The sequence below is a fragment of the Ictidomys tridecemlineatus genome, unplaced genomic scaffold, assembly GCF_052094955.1.
Source record: "Ictidomys tridecemlineatus isolate mIctTri1 unplaced genomic scaffold, mIctTri1.hap1 Scaffold_231, whole genome shotgun sequence".
Taxonomy (NCBI): domain Eukaryota; kingdom Metazoa; phylum Chordata; class Mammalia; order Rodentia; family Sciuridae; genus Ictidomys; species Ictidomys tridecemlineatus.
In genome coordinates this window covers 66,932-85,814 of record NW_027521991.1, presented here as the reverse complement: position 1 = coordinate 85,814, position 18,883 = coordinate 66,932, and the positions used below count along the sequence as shown (strand labels likewise).

Genomic DNA, 18,883 nt, shown 5'->3' with positions numbered 1-18,883 from the left:
ACATAAAAAAAAAAAAAAACTTCTATGAACCTCCCTCTGGTTCACACTAGGTGATTGAATTCTGATCAGTGCAAAAGTACAGTTACTTGGAGACTATTGGAAGCACATCCTGAAGGACACAGGAGAATATATTCTAAATGGAAACTTGTGTATTACTTAAAGAACTGTCGTAATTTAGGAAGTCTACTTTCTTGGCTACAATCTAACCAAGAAGTACTAAAGGGTTTTAATGTAAATACTCCATTTTTCCTGCAGACTTTCACCCAAGAAGAGGATATGTTCAGTAGATACAGACCATCTTTTCCTCAAGACCAAGTACTCCTCCAGGTTTTCTTAGTAGTGATATTTTAGTCAACCTCAAAAAACTTCAAATTTGACTTTTAGTAACTTTGTTTGGCTGTTACCTTGGCTGACTGAAGCTCTTTTCTGAGAGTCTCTTTTTATAAAAACAACTAACCTCTTCTGTATCCCATAGGACGACTGAAAATATAAAGCTATTTTTAAATGCTATTACTGGTGTTACATCTCAAAATTTACATTTCTATTATTAATCTTGTGTTGATTAACTAATCTCACAATTCTTATTAATTCAGAACTCCTGCTTTTGGATCATCTTATACTAATTGTTACATTTATATTTTGTCTCTTTATTTAGCAAGTTTTCACTATTAATTATAAGATGGAATCTAGTTATGACAGGCACAAGTTCTACCTCATATCAATTAGTAAGAATCATGTCTCTCCTAATGTCCTTGTTCTGAGGGTCTGTGGTTCAAACTGCAACTCTAGAAATGTACGCCAATTTATACCAGTGTTTTGTAGAATGACTATAACATATATGCTTCCCAAGGTATCCATAGCTTTGCATTCCCTCAATTGTCTTCATAAATGCTATTTATTTATTCTGACAAGTTTTAAATTCCTTGTTCATAGAAATATACATATTCTGTACAAAAATGCTAGCTTATTTTAGGATCTCTAGACTGATAAATATATGAATATGTGGGTATTCTGTATTTGAGTTATGGATATGTTTACATGAATTTGTGAGTATAAAAATTCCTCTATTTTTAAAATTTCTATGCTGTCTGCTTTACTGTATTATGAAAGTCTTTAGCTCTTAAACACTATTGTCTGTGAAGTTCATATCATGACTGCTTTTAGCATGTAATAGGTGAGATTCATAAGTGACAGTGATTGAGAATATGGCCTAAGGTGGAAGTATTTTTATTATATACCTCATGAAAGCAATCAGTCAAAACATGAGAAAGATGAAACTAAGGAGGAAGATCAAAGATGTCATTCCTTGGTGTGCTTTTACTGCATTGTTACTAATAAACCAGGTCTGCAGTGATAGTGATGCTTGAATAAGGCTAAACTGAAGTCAGTTTCTCAAGAAATAACATCTTTAGATTTTTAGAGAAATATTTTAAAATGTTCTTTTAGCATTTAACCACTCCTTGAGTTTCTCTGAATTTGCTAATACTATGAGAGATCAAGTGAAAGTTTCAGACCACAGAGGCATTATAATCTACTCAAATCAGTATTTACTGCTAATTCCTCACTATGTTCTATATCATCTCTTTATTACTGAGGATCCTTCTCTTGAATTATTTTAGAGGTCTGTTGGGGATCCATCCCATGACCTCCCAGTGGGGGATGATCACGATAGTTAATTAGAATTGACTTTAGTGGTTCAGAATCAAAATATGAGTTTGAGTGGCAGGTTTTCTTTTCTTGCTAGATTATTAGAGGTTTGAGTTCTGAAAGAAGGAACAGCGTAATATGATGGCAAGGGCTAGCTATAACTATATATCAACTGATATGGTAGAAGTTTAATATTTGGGGGGATGATGAGATCACCAGCCACCTTATCTCTCCTTCCTTAAGAGGAATTATGAATGAGGGGTTTGTATAGTATAGAATCTGCCATGTAGGCTTGTGTTTCTGTCTCTGTAGTGATCCATCGTTGTCTTTAGTATCTCACACAGTTGGCAATGATGATAGTTTTTAAATCATTTTTTTTCTTTTGGGGCAGGTTTTTTTCCTCTGGCAGAAGTATTAGAAAGTTATGAAATAGTAAATTCGTCACTTTTTTCTGGATGTGTAGCAAAGCACAAAGACAGGGAACTTCTTATGTATTGGACTATTTTGCTTGGATGTACATACATGGTCCTGTAAGAGTGGAATGACCCAAATTTACACAAACATCTAGTCCACGTTTATCAAGACTTCTTACCCATGAAGAAGAAAATACAGAATTCATTTTCCACTCACTTAAATATTTATTGAGAAACTTCTGTATGCCAAACAATTGTTCCAGAATTACAGCAATGAGCAAAATAGAAAAACAAGTTCCTGCCCTTATAGCCAATTTCAGTGGAAGCAGATAATAAACCAGTAAATAAGCCAAAAGCTGTTAAAGGCTTATAGTAAAAAAGTAAAGCTTGGAAATGGGATAGAAAATTTTGGAGTCAGGGAGGAAGGCATTGAAAGGTGACATGTGAGAAATAACCAGAAGGAAATGAGGGAGAGAAACATTAAGCTATCAGAAGGAAGAATGTTCTAGGTATAGGAACAGCCAGGGTAGCCATCCCAGGAACTCTCCAGGCACCATGAGAGGCAGCAAAAAAGCCATTGTGACTGGAGTGAGCTATTCTGTCCTTGCAGATGGTCAGAGACATATAGGAACCAGGACATCAATTAAAAGGACTTAGATTTTCTGTGCCAATTGGGAAAATACTAGAAGGTTTTGAACAAAACATCCTAAAGTAACTTACACACTTTAACAGGATCTTTTCTTCCTGCTATGTTGAGGAAAGACAGTAGACATTCAGTGTACAAGCAGAGCCCTGTTAGAGTGTTGTCAATGATTCAGACTCTATGGTAGAAGTCAAGCTGATGCTCAGTGTCTTTTAAGGGAGGAGCCAACAGGGTAGATTTGTTATGGATGATGAGAGAGGAAATGACAGCAAATAGAAAAATGACTTGCTCTTTGCTGAGATAAAGACCATGAGAAGTACAGGGTTTGGGTAGAAGGAAGAAAAGGAATGACTGCTAAGATTTCAGGTTTAGACGTGCTAAGTTGAAGTGGCCTTGCCGTGGAGACCAAAACAGGTCATCAGATGGAGTAGACATGAGTTTACAATCATCAGCATGTATATAAAACTTACAGGTAACAAATCATCAAGAAAGTGTGAGTATAGATATTAACAAGAATATGGCCAGAGTTCTGGTGACACCAATGTTGGTCAGAAGATGAAAACTAATGCACCAAAAAAGCAGAGCAACCAGAGTATGGATCTGTTGAGAGTGAGAAATGTGGTGTTCTGGGTAAGAAAAAGCACTGCAGAAGGGAGGTCATGTGTGTTTATTGCTGCTAACAGGTCCAAAAAAAAAGAGTTCTGAGAGAAATGACCACTGATTTATTTGTGGTCAAGGTCATTGGTGATTTTGATAGGAAAAGTGTTAATGGGTCAAGGGTTGGTAAAAATTTAATTGGGAAACTCAAGTGGGAAAAGAGAAATTGCAGAAATAAAGTATGAACAATTCTAAGTTTTGTTATAAGTCAAAGAGCAAAGATGGTGTGGCAGTTGGCCAGGAGGCATCAATCTGCCTGAGGAGGCAGGATAGTCCTAGGTTCTGCAGACATTCACCTGCCAGGAATGTGAGCAGTAGCCACTTGTAGTCTGTGACCTCAAGGACCTTATCTTGGGCAAATATAAATTCTTGAAACATTTTCCACTGATACACTGGTGCTAAAAAGAGATAGATTAACTAAGACAGCTATTAGTGTACCAGTACTCTTCTCCTTTTAAAACCTTACTTTACATTCAATAATTTCTCTGATTCTTCTGTAAAAGTTAGTTTTTAACTGTATTTCTCAAAAGCCTTTTAAATTTCAATTTGTTATTTTCATATTTGTCCCCTGTCCTAGTCTAAGTTAATTGGGGAGGGATATATTTTATTTTTCCTTATATTTTACCTTACTTCTGCACAGATTTTCTTTGTTCCAAAACTATTTTTTTTAATAAATTACTATTGTGCTTCATTTTGGTAGATGATGGATTTGTTTTAAAGATCAGTGTCTTCATAAGGTTTGCAATTAATTTCTATTCATAGGATTGTGTTTGGTGGTTTTGTTTTTTACAGAGGCCCTGTGAAGCAAGCATAGTGAGAACAGGCTCACTGCGGCTCAGTAGCTCCTCCATTGGGGAACTTCATCTTTGAGGAGAACAAAGTGAAAAGCACCTTCCCCACCCTCCAAAGCAGCTCAGCATTCAAGTGATGGAAATGGCCAAGTGACTGGTAATGTTACTTTTCCACATTAACACTTTCATTTGTATTATGTTCTGCTTAATACAAACAGAAATGATATGTTTGTCTTTTTATTAAATAATGATATTTAGGATTTATAAATAGTCCCTGATTATTCTCACTTGACTACTTTCTATGAATCTGCAACACAAAATAAAATGACAAAATTATATGGCTTCATTATCCGAAAATGAGCAGATTGTAATTTGTAAACTTATTTAGAAAACATTGCCACTCCAGGATTGACTTATATAGTGAGAGAAATGAATCTAAGTGGAATTTTGTCATTTCACAGTTGGGTAGTAAAATGACTTTTAGCAAGGTCAAGGCTCAATTCTTTCTGGATTATATATAAAAAAGCTACAGTGAAGCTGTAAAGGTGCTTTATGTATGAGGCTTGTTTATAAATTGTGTTGTTCCTTTCAGCCCTGCAGTTAGTAGATGGGATTCCTCCAGACAGTGCTTTGGAAACAAGCTCTCCTGAGGGGCCATCCAGCCCAGGTATGACACCTTGACTCCACTCTGTGTCAGTACTGAAAAAGAATTTCCATGACAGTTGAGGAATAGATTTAATTAGAATGCTCTATGAAAGAGATCAGATTCTTTGACCTCATTTCCCAAATTTATTTCATGAAATGAATTCTCCTTCCCTTACTCCCCCCAGGAGTAGGGATTAGAGTCTAAAACTGGCACAAAATCAACATTTCAGTTCTGGAATTATACCTGGAGGACTTTCCCTGTTTGGTCTCTTGTTTTTCCTTATTCAATGTCAGGTTGACATTTGTTAACCTCCTTCCCAAGAGTACTGACACATCATAGTTAGAAACGTTTAGTATGTTTTGGGAAAAAAATTTACATTAAAATATAAGCATAGTTTTTTAAGCAATGCTTCTAGGTATAGATTCAATGACCAGGTATCCTACTGTCATGGTAAAAATTTGTTACCCTGAAAATACTTTCTATTATATAACTTGCATTATCAGTTCTCCTCAAATAAGTAACTGAACTAAATTTTATTAAAAGCATGTGCACTATGATAAAATTTTATGTGCATTTTGACTTATATGTTCAATTATCAATATTAAATTTGCATATATACTGGTATATATTGTTTATAGGATATATTCTTCATCCCCATGTTTACCAAATTTGTAATCACATGACTCACATTTTACTTATGCCTGTATCAACATGTGGTTTTATATATGCTTTCATACATAATTTCACAGTATATTCTTATGAATATTGATATTTCCCAATTCACATATTCATTCTTACACTAAAACCCTAACACAATCCAAAATTTTATATTGACCTTTATGTTACTTCTATAAGAAAGGCAAATTTTACTTCAATCCTTGTACACCAATAAGAATTTTAAAGTGTATTTTGACTTTTATTTTCAATGATCAATATTAAATTCACATACATATCACTGTATATAATTTATAGGGTATATCCTTGAAACTCCCTATTTACAAAATGTCTCATCATATGATTCATATAACAGTCTCCCTAATGTCATACCATGCATGTTTTTTATGTATTTTTAACATATTTTCACACATTCATCTTATGAATACAGATATTTCCCAGTATACATGTCCATTCTTTAACCCTAATCCTAACTCAAACCAAATTTTTTATTATCTTTACATTACCTTTCTATCTAAATCCAGTTTGACTTGAATCCATGTTTTCCAATAAATTTTAAATTGTATTTTGACTTCTATTTTAATTGTTTAATGATAAATATGCATCTATACTAATATATGTAATTTATAGGTTATATCCTCACCTCCACTTATATACAACATGTATAATCACATTACTCATATTGTATTCTTCTCTGTGTTATAACATGTATATTTATATATGTTTCAGTACATTTTTAATGTAAATACTTAGGACTGTTCATATTTTCACATACACATGTTAATCTTTAACCCTACCACTAACTCAAACCAAAATTTCATATTAACCCTAACCTTACCTCTACATATTAACCAATTTTACATAAATCCATGTGATCAGGTGTATATGTACCTGTGAGTGCTAGCTGTGCTTACTGGTTCAGATATGTACGTGTGTGTATGTATATATACATATATATATCTGACAGGAGACCTCAGCAGTCTTGTGCAGCCAAGCAATTGCATCATCACTACCAGGTCCCTGGATTGGCACCGGCAGGTTTCCATGTTTGGCCAGAGTTATTTAGTGCTGAGCACCGCATTGGCCAGAACTCCAGTCCTCCCAGAAGTTGAAGCCAGGAGGGCTGTGAGAACTACCTTGGCTCCAAACAGCAAAAGTTGTGCATGGACCCCAACCTCAAGCGCTACTGCAGGGGAGCGGGGGTACGACACAACATTCCTGCACTGCCTCCTATACTGTGGCCCAGACAAGGAACCGGCACCCTACGCCACCTCCTGGGCAAGTTCTGCAGCGCCCCCTCCTGCAACACAAGCCATCCTCCCCATCTTCCCGGGAACTCTACTTCCCGCTCGCCCTCCCTGCACATCATGTGGCCCCACCCCTATATTGTTGGGCACAGCCCTGCCCTCAACTCATAAGTGAATGCATGATGCGCACACGAACGAATGCAAGACGCGGTCATGCTCCACGCGCACATGCATGCACACACACACGCACGCACGCATGCACAGACGCACTGCTAACTACTTCTGTGCAGTGGGTTTCCTGCGGCCTAGAAGTTTCAGGCAGATGGTGGAGAAGCGCGTGTCTTCAAGTAGCTGAGGACCTACCTTTGCAAGGCTGCCTGGCCTGCTCTGCTCCTGGCCAAGAAGCTTTGTCGCCCTCTGGGATGAAGTCCCTTCTAGCTTTCAACTTTGCGGTTCCTGGTGAGGATGTGAGGCTTCCCACAAAGGCAGCCTGGCACTCACCACTGTGCTCCTGTTGGACATTGTGCATCCCAGTGGAGAGCCTCAGGTAGAGAGGGCACCAGTGTGTCCAGCAGTTTGTGGGGTGCAGCACTGGCTGGAGCGGCGTCATGGGACCAGAGCTGGGTAAGTAATGCATGAGGAGGAGGCAGAGTGTGTCTCTCTCCCTGTAAGGTGGTTCATGGATGCGCGGACCCTGCTGAGTCCTATATGGGATAGGAACCTTGCTGGATAGTTCTTAGGGAACCAGAAGCAGGGTGGGGTACGAGGTGGGAGGGGTAGAGGTGGGTGAGGTAGGAGCTCCGTGGGGTAGGAGCTGGGTGGGATAGTGCAGGGGAGGGTGTGCTCTGTGCTATCCATGGGAGGCAGTGACTGAAGGGGTGACCATGCTGAGGCTTGTGGGGGAAGGGTCCTGGCTGGAGATCTTAGGGGACCCGAGCTGGGTGGGGTAGTGTCTGGGGAGAAGGCGCACTGTGCCTGTTGTTGCTAGACATTACCTTGTAACATTCCTGGGCAAAGTCCCACCCTCAACACACAGGCGAGTGCGTGAGGCACACAAGCTTGGGCGGGCATATTGCAAGCTGTTTCTGTGCTCTGAGTTTCCAGGCATCCAGAAGTGGCCAGTAGACAGTGGAGAAGCATGTTCCTCAAGTACCTGAGATCCTTCCTGCTGAAACTGGGAGCAGAGCCAAGGTAGGGAGACCTCCAGTGTCCTCAGCAATGTGTTGTGTATGGCCCTGGCTGGAGAGGTGTTGGGGGACCAGACTGGATGGGGTAGGTGCTAGGTGTGGTAGTGTGTGACGAGGGGGCACACTGTTTCTGTAAAGTGTTGCCTGGAGAGGAAGCTCATGCTGAGGCCTTTGGGGGCACCGCCCTGGCTGAAGAGGCTTCAGGGGAACGGAGCTGGGTGAGGTAGTTGGTGGGGAGGGGCACACTGTGTTTGTATCTGTGAGGAGATGCCTGGAGGGGGCGCTCTTGCTGAGGCCTGTGGGTACAAGGCCCTCACTGGGGAGGTGTTAGGGCACCAGGAACTGGATGGGGTAGTACATGGGGAGGGTACTTGCTGAGCCTGTCACTGCAATGCAATGCCTACAGTGGGTGCTTGTGCTGAGGCTTGTGGGGGTGCAGTCCTGGCTGGAGAGTTATTGGGAGACCAGAGTGAATGGGGTGGAGCTTGGTGGGGTAGGAACTTTTGTGGGGAGAGGTGCACTGTGCCTGTTCTTGCTAGGGGTTAGCTGGAGGGGGCAGTTTTCCTGAGGTTTGTAGGGGCACAACCCTGGCTGGAGAGGTCTTAGGGGACCAGAGCTGGGTGAGGTAGTACCTTGGGAGGGCTGAACTGTTTTTATAACTGTGAGGTAGGGCCTGGGAACATCCCAGCACATATTCCCGCCATTGACACACATGTGCATGCAGTTTGCACACATTCACTGATTCATGCAGGAACTTATTCCAAACTGCATCTGCACAGTGGATTTCTGGGCAGCCTAAAAGTATACTGCAGATTGTGGAGAAGCTAGGGCCTTCAAATCACAGAGATCCTTTCTACTGATGGCTGCCTGGGCTGCTCCAGTCTTGCCCCTAGACTATGTCACCCTCTGGGAAGGTGTCCTTGCCGTCCTTTCTCATTTATGGTTCCTGGTGAGGATGTTGGGCCTCCCACAGGGGCAGCATGGCCCTCACCACCACCTCCTGTTGGTCCTTGTGGACTTATGAGGACAGTCTCAGGTAGTGAGGACTCCAGTGTCCCCAGTGGTATGTGGCATATGGCCCTGGGTGGAGAGGTTTTAGGGGACCGGAGCTGGGTGGTGAAGGAGTTTGGTGGGTAATGTGTGGTGATGGGGCACACTGTGCCTGTCTCTGCGAGGCAGTTACTTGAGGGGGCGCTCATGCTGAGGTCTGGAGGGGGCGCACAGCCCTGGCTGGAGAGGCATTGGGGATTGGAGCTAGATGAGTTAGAGCTGGGTGGGGTAGTGTGTGTGGAGGGGGCATGCTGTGCTGGCCCCTTGAGAGGGGCCTCTTTCTGAGGCCTGTGGGGGTTGGACCCTTGCAGGAGAGGTGTCCTGGGACCAGAGGCTAGGTGGGTTAGTGTGTGGGGAGGGGGCACTCAGTGCCTGTGGCTGCAAGGTGATGACTGGAGCAGACACAGGTGGTGAGGCCTCTGGGGGCGCCACCCTGGCTGGAGAGGTGCAGAGGGACTGGCAGCTATGTGGGGTAGTGGCTGCCTGCTCTGAGTGAGTGCCTGGAGGGGGCATTAGTGCTAAGGCCTGTTGAGGTGGGGAAGTGTGGCATAGGAGTTAGTGTGCTGTTCCTGGGTGCTCTTGACATGAGCTGAGTGGGTGTGGCAGAGGTTGCAGGGCAGTGGGGCAGAGGCACTTGGGTGCTGTTCCTGGGTGCTCCTGGAGGCAGCTGAGTTTGTGTGGTAGAGGTTTTAGGGCTGGTACCTGGCTTCAATAGTGGGGCCTTGTTGGGGGAGTAAGTGTGAAGGGAAACTTTGGTTGGGGGCTAACCTGAATGGGGGGATGTTGAAGGGAGAAAGAGGAACACCTGGTTTAAATGGGAGTATGCATGTATCATTTTTAAAGTTGTGCATATGGTGTATCATTTTAAAAGCTGTGTTCTAAACTTTATCTGCCAGTGTTTTCTTTTGTTTGTCCCCCCAAAAGAGTAAATTACAAGTTTTCAGTGTAAGTCTATTCTCTACATTCTGTACATATAATTTATGTGTTTTTCTTGTACCTTTTATTTTATTACAATTAGGTGATTTGTAATGATTCATTGTTTATATATCAATGACTTTCATATTTTAAATCAATCATTTTTATGGAAACCATTTTTGTAAGTCCTCATTTACTTTGCTTTTTAGTTCACTATTTCCCAGTAAGTACAATTACTCATCCATTGGCATTTCCCTTTTTGCTGTGCAAAGTATTTCATTCTGAAATACTTTGATGTGTATTTTGTCCAGTGTGTCTTACTCAAGCTTCATGGAAATTTAATTATCAGTTGTTTTTGTCTGATATTCTTAACTTCCACTCATTTACTGGCATATGTCATCACTTTGTTCTTCTTTAAAACTGAGTAATATTCCATTGTGCATATTGACCACATTTTCTTTATCTGTTCGTCTGTTGAAGGACACCTAGGTTGGTTCCATAGTAAAACTCTTTTGTGAGTTGAGCTACTTTATAGCATTGATGTGGCTGCATCACTGTAGTTTGCTGATTTTAAGTCTATTGGAAATAGACTGAGAAGTGGGATAGCTGGGTCAACTGATGGTTTCATTCCAAGTTTTCTGAGGAATCTCCATACTGCTTTCCATGATGATTACATCAATTTGCAGTCCAACCAGCAATCTATGAGTGTGTCTTTTCCCCCACATCCTCACCAACATTTATTTTTGCATATGCAGTAAGTTAGGAGAAACCAGAATGACAACACTTTACCTTCTCAATCAAACAGCATCATGCTGAATGATCAAAGTTCAACATTAACTGTACTTGACAACAGATGTTAAGTTTCCCACCCCCTACTCCATGAAATAAGTATCATCTGTCCAATTCTTGTAGAAATGTTTTGCCTAAAACAGATCATGAGGAGGCAATCAGAAACATTCAAATTCTGCAGAACAACTGTTCAGGACACTTCCACAATGTCAGTGCTGTATAAAAAATGTCAGAAAACCATTATAGATTACAGGATTCTAAAGAAAAATGACAACAAAATGCAACATGTGATCCTTGATCATATCCTGTATATTTAAAAAATCCAGCTATAATGGATTTAGGAAAATTTGAATATGGAATATATACCTTGATAGTAGTTTCATATCAATATCAAATTTCCTCAAAGTGATATTAGTATGGTGGTACAAGAAAATTTTCCTATACATACCAAAATATTAAAATTGATGAATTTAGCTGAATACATATTGGTGTCATGCTAATCTTCATTTTTGCTTAACCTCATTTACATATAGAAAAGTATACAGATTATGGTGCACATTATTTTACTGTTCTTGAAACTTTCCTATAGGATTAAACATTTTAAAATAGCATTTTAATGGGAAAAAAAAACAGTGTTAGACAAAGTTCTACATAGTCTGAGTTAGTTGCACCTACCTAAGCACACATTCTAAAACTAACTTTGCTTCTACCAGATGGCTCTTCTACTTGGGGCAGTGCTCTGAGGTCAAGGTAAATTGCTTTGCCTCTTACTAGCCCTTGCCTCAAGCCTCAAAAATCTTTGGGAAGTAAAACAGTGAAACATCACAGGTCCACTATGTCTTGTGGAAGCTTTGTACCACAGACAGAATTCTCCATAGCCAAGGAGAAGAGTTACACCTAGGATTGTTTACCACATGGAGATTTTCTTAGCCAGGTGTGTGTCCCTCCTGCACCCCACTGCCCTACCTGAGGGACAGGGCTGGCAAATTTGCAGAAGTCAGGGAGGTCAAAAGCAATCCTGATTTCTTCCTTTTGAAAATTCACATGTTGGAAGTTCTCTGGTGGGCTGAGATGACCAAGTGTGGGGTCAGCTGGCAGGAAAGCACTCCAAGTAGCTCCTTCCACCTCCCTACAAGCTCCCATGGAGAGGCCAGGAGAAGCAGCATATGCAGTCAGAAAACAAAAGGACCCCATTCTTCCCCAAGTGTGGGCTCCCTGCACTGGTTGGTGTGAAAGACTGAGGGGAAGCAGGGAGTCTCCTCAGGCAGGACCCTATGGGTTTCTTCCTTCCCCTCTTTTGCCAGCACCAAGCTCCTAAAGGCAAAGAGAGCTGGAGAGAATTCTTGGGCAAACCCAGTGGGAAGTCCTGAAGGAAACAACATTTCCTGTGAACTTGCTTGTGGGGTGGCACAGTGATTAGTTAGAACTTTACAAACAGATGCGGGCATATTTGTCTTCCAAGCTGGTAAAGCAAGTTTTAGTGTAGCAGGGCTCAAAGTCATTTTCAAAGTCAAATGTTATCAGTCTATTCCCCATTTGCCAATCATACACCCATGCACTCCACTCAGAGCAAGCACATATGTTCAAATGCTCAGTTGCCTGTCTCCCCCCTCTGCCATCTCTCCATGCTTTGCCTTCCTCCCAGGTGCACAGGCTGTGGAAGTACTGACTGTGCCCAGTGAAAGACAGGAAGACGAGTCTCAAAGAACCTGGAGCTTGCTCTAATAACTTGGCTTCTCCTTCAAAGAGCCTTCTAAACTCCCTCCACTCCTTTCCTCCCACTCAATGAAGAATAGTAAAGCTCAGATTTTGCATAAAATTCTTGTTCTATTAAAAAAATCTGTCCTCTCTTATTCGTAAAGCAATCCAAGAGAAGGATTATGCATTTGATTGAATTGGTTGGTTTTGTATCAGGTCTCTGAGACAGGACAAACATTTTAAGTGAAATCACACATTCAAATTTTGTTTGTATAGTCCAGTTTCACCTGGAAAAGTCAGTATGTTACTAAGAATATTTTCTTCCATCTTCAAAGTGGTGAAGTATTTGGAGGCCAGTACCCAGGGTTGTGAATTCTTCCCTCAATTTTATTATTTCATTGTTTTCATTTGAGCTTCTTTATAGCAATGTAAATATATATATTTCAACAGTCCATCCCAGACAACATCAAATTGTATAATTTTACTCTTGACAACATCTCTGTGGCACTGACTAGAAAGGGTTTATTTACCCTGGGAAGAATATCAATTAAAAATCAAATGTTCTCAAAACTCTTTACACTTATGTTGGAGCTAAATAGCACAAGAGCTACCAGAGTTCTTCCTGCTACTAATATCATGGTTTCATGGTAAGACCAGGCACAGTATGAAGAAATAAATTTCAGTAGCAAAGGTAGGTCCCTCTCTAACAATATATATATATATATATATATATATATATATATATATATATATATATATATATTATTCAACATAGAAGATAATCCTAGAAGAAGATAATGCCTGCATTCCAGCTATGGTGCTGCCCTGAGCGGCAGAGTGATAGAAGGGGATCTTGTCATTGCCCAAAACTTTTCCCATGCCAGGCTCCATCAAACAGAACCCTGAGGGCATCATATGTGGCCTGGATGTATCGAAGGACCTTTCAAATGCCCTGGCGCCCACATTGCTCCTCCCACTGCCTACCCAAGACCTTCCACTGTCCCTGTTGTAACATCTTTGTGGACATAGTGTTCCACCTCCCTGTCCGCTCACCAACCCATCCCTGGACACCTGGTCAGGACCAGGAAACTCACAGCATAAGTGGGCCACAGGTGGGTATGAGACCATCTTCCCAGTCTGCTAAAAGTGGCTCCCTGCTACTCTTGCTCACTTCCATCTGTTATTGCCTCCAGTTCTGCACCTGTCCTGGGAGGCTGGCCTTGCTTGCACAGGTGCTGACATGCAAAGGGCATCCCCTCTGTGCTGAGCCTGGTGGAGTCAGGGGGAGGAAAGGCAGTGACTGTGCCCTCCCCTGGCTTGCTGATACTAGATTCCCAGCCTTTTTTGCTGACTGCTGCCTGGTCCTGGGGATCATTGCATGCCTTGGTCTGGGTGTCCTAGTTGTAGGGTTTCCTGGTTCTGAGTGTGTTTGTCTGATGTGCCCACCCTACTCTGGTTCACAAGTGCAGACGGCTGGTTGGGCAAGGGTGTTTTTTCATCCTCATCCAGTATCTGAGAAAACAGAGGCCCAGAGTTTTTATGTCCTGCTCCAAGTGACACCAGGCGGATCTTGTCTCTAAAAATCTCGCTCAGAACAGGTGACCTGATGTGCTATGGGGCTAACTGTGCCCTAACCATGGAAATGCCAGGTTGTCCTTGAGATGAAAACCTGTGTGTAGGGCCAAGAGCAGGAAGCCTAGGGGGCTGAGTTGGGGAAGACCTGAGCATTTGGGGGTGATGGAAGTCAGGTCAGATAGACCCTTGAGGTCTGCCTCCTCTCCCCTAGGAGTTGGACCACCACTGTGGGCAGGTGAGCAACAGCTTGAGGTATCTGAACATCTGGCATTTCCTGCTGCTACTTGTGTCCCTTTGCCTGTACCTGGGTGCCCTTCTGGTGATGTGCATCGTCTTCCTTGTGGCCACCACAGTGATGTCATTATCCTTGGACAAAGCCATTGCTAGCCACACAGTCCCAAGGGCCCACACTGGGAATAGCATTCCTATAGAGTATTTATACATTCACCAATTGAAGGATTGTTCATTGTATCTAGTTTTTCCACAGTGTTTTAGTTTTCTTTTGTTTGTACCAGGGATTGAACCCAGGGGTGCTTAACCACTGAGCTGCATCTCTGATCCATCTGCCCCCTTTATTTTTCTTAAAGTTTTTTTTTTCTTTTGAGTCAGGGTCTCATTGAATTGCTTAGAACCTTGCTAATTTGCTGAGGCTGGCTTTGAACTTGCAATCCTTCAGTCTTAGCCTCCCAAGTGGCTAGAACTTAGGCACACGCCACTGTGCCTAGCTAGTTTTTCACAGCTATAAAGAAAGCTGCTACAAACATTGGTGTACAGGCATGCGAACCTAAGTTTTCATTTCTGTTGGGTCAATTCTTAAGGGTGGTATTGCTGAGTCATAAGGTAACTGTAGGTGGAACTCTGTAGAAAATGGCCATTTTTCTTTCAAAATCACTGTACCATTCCTAATTTCTACCAGCAAAGTATGAAAATTCCAGTTGCTCCACATCCTTACCAACATTTCACACTGTCATTTGTTCTTGTTTTGTTTTCTCTTTTTATTGAAGCCTTTCTAATAAATGAGTAGTGGCATCTCATTTAAGCTCCAGGTTATGTTTTCCTAATGAGCAATGATGTTGAGCTTATTTTTATGTCTTCTTGTCCATTGGTAGGTCTTTGGCAAAGTGTTGGCTCCAATCTACTTCTCTTTTAAAAAATATTGTTTTCTTTCCTTACTAAGTTATAAGGGTTGTGTACACTGGGTTGAGATCTATGTTTTCCAAATTTTTCTTGCAATCTGTGGCTTTTCATTCAGTTTTCTTCATAGCATCTTTCGAAGAACAGAAGTTCTTAGTGGTGTTGTTTTTCCAGTTCTGGAGTTTGAATCGAGGTGCTCTGCCACTGAGTGTTGTTATTTATTCTACTTGGAAAATCATGTCCTCTGTGAGGAACAGTTTTATTTTCTTCTTTCCAACATGTGTGTTTTTATTTTTTTTTCTTCTTAGTGTTGACTAGGAATGATAGGAGTGGGCATCTCTGCCATGAGATTCCTTTAGTATGGCAATCGCTTGATTAAAGGCTCTTTCAGGAAGACTGGTGGGTAGCATCAGTGGGGGGAGGTGAAGCTGCAGACTCTGAGACAACTGAAAAGACAGAGGATCCTGTCTGCTCATCACCTCCCATCCTTTTATTCAGCACCCCACCACTGCCATATGTGGTTCCCTCCCACCTGTGACTCTTGAGCTTGGCCCTTTTTCCTCAGCCCTGTGGTCTGCCTGTCTTCTCCTCTGTCCAGCTTCACTCCATCATTGAGTTTGCCTGGCAGCCTTTTCCCTTCCTCCATCCTGTGGTTCTTCCAGCCCCAGGTCAGGCCATAGGCCCTTCCTCCTCTGCTCAGAATGAGGCCCTCCATGTCCAGGATCACTATTCTCAAGGGACCTAAATGTGGTCTGCCCTCTGGGATTCCCCAGTCAGGGTTCCTTTCTATTATTGGAAGCACCCATCTCAGGCATTGATCCCATGCTCCAACTTCACTCCCTTTCTACTCTGCCCCCTGACTGCAACTCCTCCTGGAGTCCCTTGCTTGGTGGTTGGTGGCAAGGTCTCTCGAGCCAGACCTCATAAGTCCAAATCACAGCTCTAGAACTAACCAGCAGGGAGACCTTAGGTAACTACTTAGCCCCTGGTCAGTCAACTTCCCTATCTGTAAAACAGAGATTGTGGTATAATTCATGTAAACCACATAGAACAGTGGCTGTACCAGAAAGTGCCCTGTGTGTTGAATACAGACCACAATAAATGTTGGTGGATGAGGATGTGGGGGGAAAGGTACACTCATACACTGCTGGTGGGACTGCAAATTGGTGTAACCAATCTGGAAAGCAGTATGGAGATTCCTTAGAAAACTTTAAATGGAACCACCATTTGACCCAACTATCTCTCTCCTAGGTCTATTTCCAAATGACTTAAAATCAGCATATTACAGAGACACAGCCACATCCATGTTTATAGAAGCTCAGTACACAATAACTAAACTGTGGAAACAGCCTGGATGCCTGTGAATAGATGAATGGATAGAGAAACTGTGGTATATATATACCTAATGGAATATTACTACTCAGCATTAAAAGAAAATAAAATTATGTGCAGGTAAATGAATGGAGTTAGAGAATATCATGCTAATTGAAGTAAGCCAATCCTCAAAAACCAAAGGCTGAATGTTCTCTCTGATAAGAAAAAAATGGAGGAAGTTTGATGAGGCAAAGGGGAGGCAGAGGTGAGGATGGGGCATGGGGATAGGAAAGTTGGTGGAATGAGATGGACATCATTACCCTAAGTACATGTATGAATGCACATATGGTGTGATGCTACATCAGGTACAAGCATAGAAATGTAAAGTTGCGCTACAGTTGTGTACAATGAAATAAAATGCATTGTGCTGTTATATATAACTAATTTAAAAAACCAAAAAACAAACAAAAAAAGAAAACCTAAGGCTAGCATGGTCTGCTACAAAGCTCAATAGACCTGGTATTTATGATTCTAGAACCACTCCTGACCTTTTTCCATGACCCAATGCATGTCATCCCTTCTTGTGCTAAAACAGAAATCGACATAAAATTTGAAGGTAGACTGTGACTCAAACATCATTGCATTCTCAGTAGAAACACAATTGACCAAGAGAAAGCTGAAAAAAATGTTCAACATTACTAATCCTTAGAGAAATGCAAGTTAGAATCATAATGAGATACCCTCCCACACCTATTAGAATGACTATTATCAAAAAGACCAAAGAACCAGCGGCACATGCCTTAATACCAGTAACTCAAGAGGCTGAGGTGGGAGGATTATAAATTCAAGGTAAACCTCAGCAACTTAGTGAGACCTGATCTCAGAATAAAACTTAAAAAGGTCTGCAGTTGTGTATCTGGGTAATGTACCCCTGGGTTCAACTTGAGTATAAATAAAAGAAAAAGAAAGACAAAAGATATTAAGTACTGGTCTGGATAGGGAGAAACTAGAATTCTTGTAGAATGTTTGGTGGAATTTAAATTAGTCTAGTCATTAGGAAAATCAATATGGGAAGTTTCTTTAAAAATCGAAAATAGAGCTCAGTTGGTAGAGTGCTTGCCATGCATGGACAAGGCCCTGGGTTCAATCCCCAGCACCAAAAAAAAAAAAAAAAAAAAAAAAATTACCCTACAGTCCAGACATCCAACTACTTGGTATATATCCAAAGGAAATGGCATCAGTGTATTAATAGATATCTGCACCCCATGTTCATTGCAGTAATATTCTCAGAACCTAGAAATGGGAAAAGCTGTGTCTATCAGTGGGTGAGTTGATATAAAAAATGTGGTTTAGTAATATAAGGGGACACTATTTAGTCTTTAAATAAAATTAGGAAGTCCTGTCACTTGTGGCATTGAATGAGGGAGGCCAAAGGACATTTTACTGGGGGAAATAAGCCAGGCATAGGACAACTATCACATGATCTCACCTACATGTGGAATCTATAAAAGTTGAACTCATAGAAACAGAGAGCAGAATGGTGACTGCCAGGGGCCCAGGAGTGGCTGGGCTGTGGATGGGGGAGATGCTGGTCCCAGGAAGCCAAATTGCACTTAGATGAGGGGGATGAGTTTAAGGGATCTATTGTACAATAAGATGACTACAGTTAATAATAACATATAACAGAATGAGTACAGTTGATAATGTTATATATACTGGAAAATGACTCAGAGAATAGATTTCAAGGGTTCTCAACACAAAAAAGAATATGAAATAATGTATATGTATACATGTTTCAAAATATGTTTTATGCCATAAATATGTACAAATTATTATCATTATGTTATCATCATCATCATCATCAGGGATTGTACGGAGGGTTGCTTAACCATTGAGTCACGTCCCCAGCCCATTTTATGTTTTATGTTGAGACAGAAGTATGTCATAAAACCCACCCTGGAAGTGAAGGAAACTGGGAAGATATTTAGTTGGTAGCTTGCTACCTCCTCCCCAAAATGGAGCTTTGTTACAACAGAAAGGAAGAAGTGGCACTAGGATAAGCGAGGAGCACTTATGCCTACTTCCATTAGCACTGGGCCTGAAAGGGGGATAACTAACCATCACCAAACTTCTCCCCATAAACCATATGACATGGTCTCTGTATTAGATGCTTTCTGTTGCTCTAACAAAATACCCAAGAATGGGTACTTTATAAAGAGATGAGGTTTATTTAGCACAGAATGCAACATTTGGTAGCCCCTGAGACTGATCTTTGGTGAGAGTGATTACAACATGGTGAATGGCATCATGGTGGGAAGACATGCAAGGGGTCGAGACTGAATGGCCAGAAACTGGGGAGGATGAGTCTTGTTCATTTTATAACACCCCCTCTCACAGGAACTAACAGGGACCCATGAGAAGTTCATTACTCCCTTCCAAGGGCCTCATCCCCAGTGGCCAAATTACCTCCCACTAGGCCTTACCTCTTGCAGGTTCTACCCC

At 41.5% G+C, this 18,883-nt stretch overlaps 1 protein-coding gene across 6 annotated transcripts in view; it reads left to right on the top strand.

Moving 5' to 3' along the window:
* Positions 1-18,883, top strand: part of LOC144373094 (uncharacterized) — a 59,323-nt gene that overhangs the window by 16,281 nt on the left and 24,159 nt on the right. Inside the window, exons 1-5 of one of the 6 annotated variants that reach the window (XM_078036198.1) lie at positions 250-327; positions 4,153-4,308; positions 4,744-4,818; positions 6,440-7,343; positions 7,817-7,910. In XM_078036198.1, the coding sequence (XP_077892324.1) occupies positions 7,328-7,343; positions 7,817-7,910 (110 nt within the window). In that variant the 5' untranslated portion in view covers positions 250-327; positions 4,153-4,308; positions 4,744-4,818; positions 6,440-7,327. Of the gene's footprint in view, positions 1-249; positions 328-4,152; positions 4,309-4,743; positions 4,819-6,439; positions 7,344-7,537; positions 7,911-16,318; positions 16,520-18,883 lie in introns of those variants that run through there. The other 5 variants (XM_078036199.1, XM_078036201.1, XM_078036200.1 and 2 more) reach the window with 5 other exon arrangements.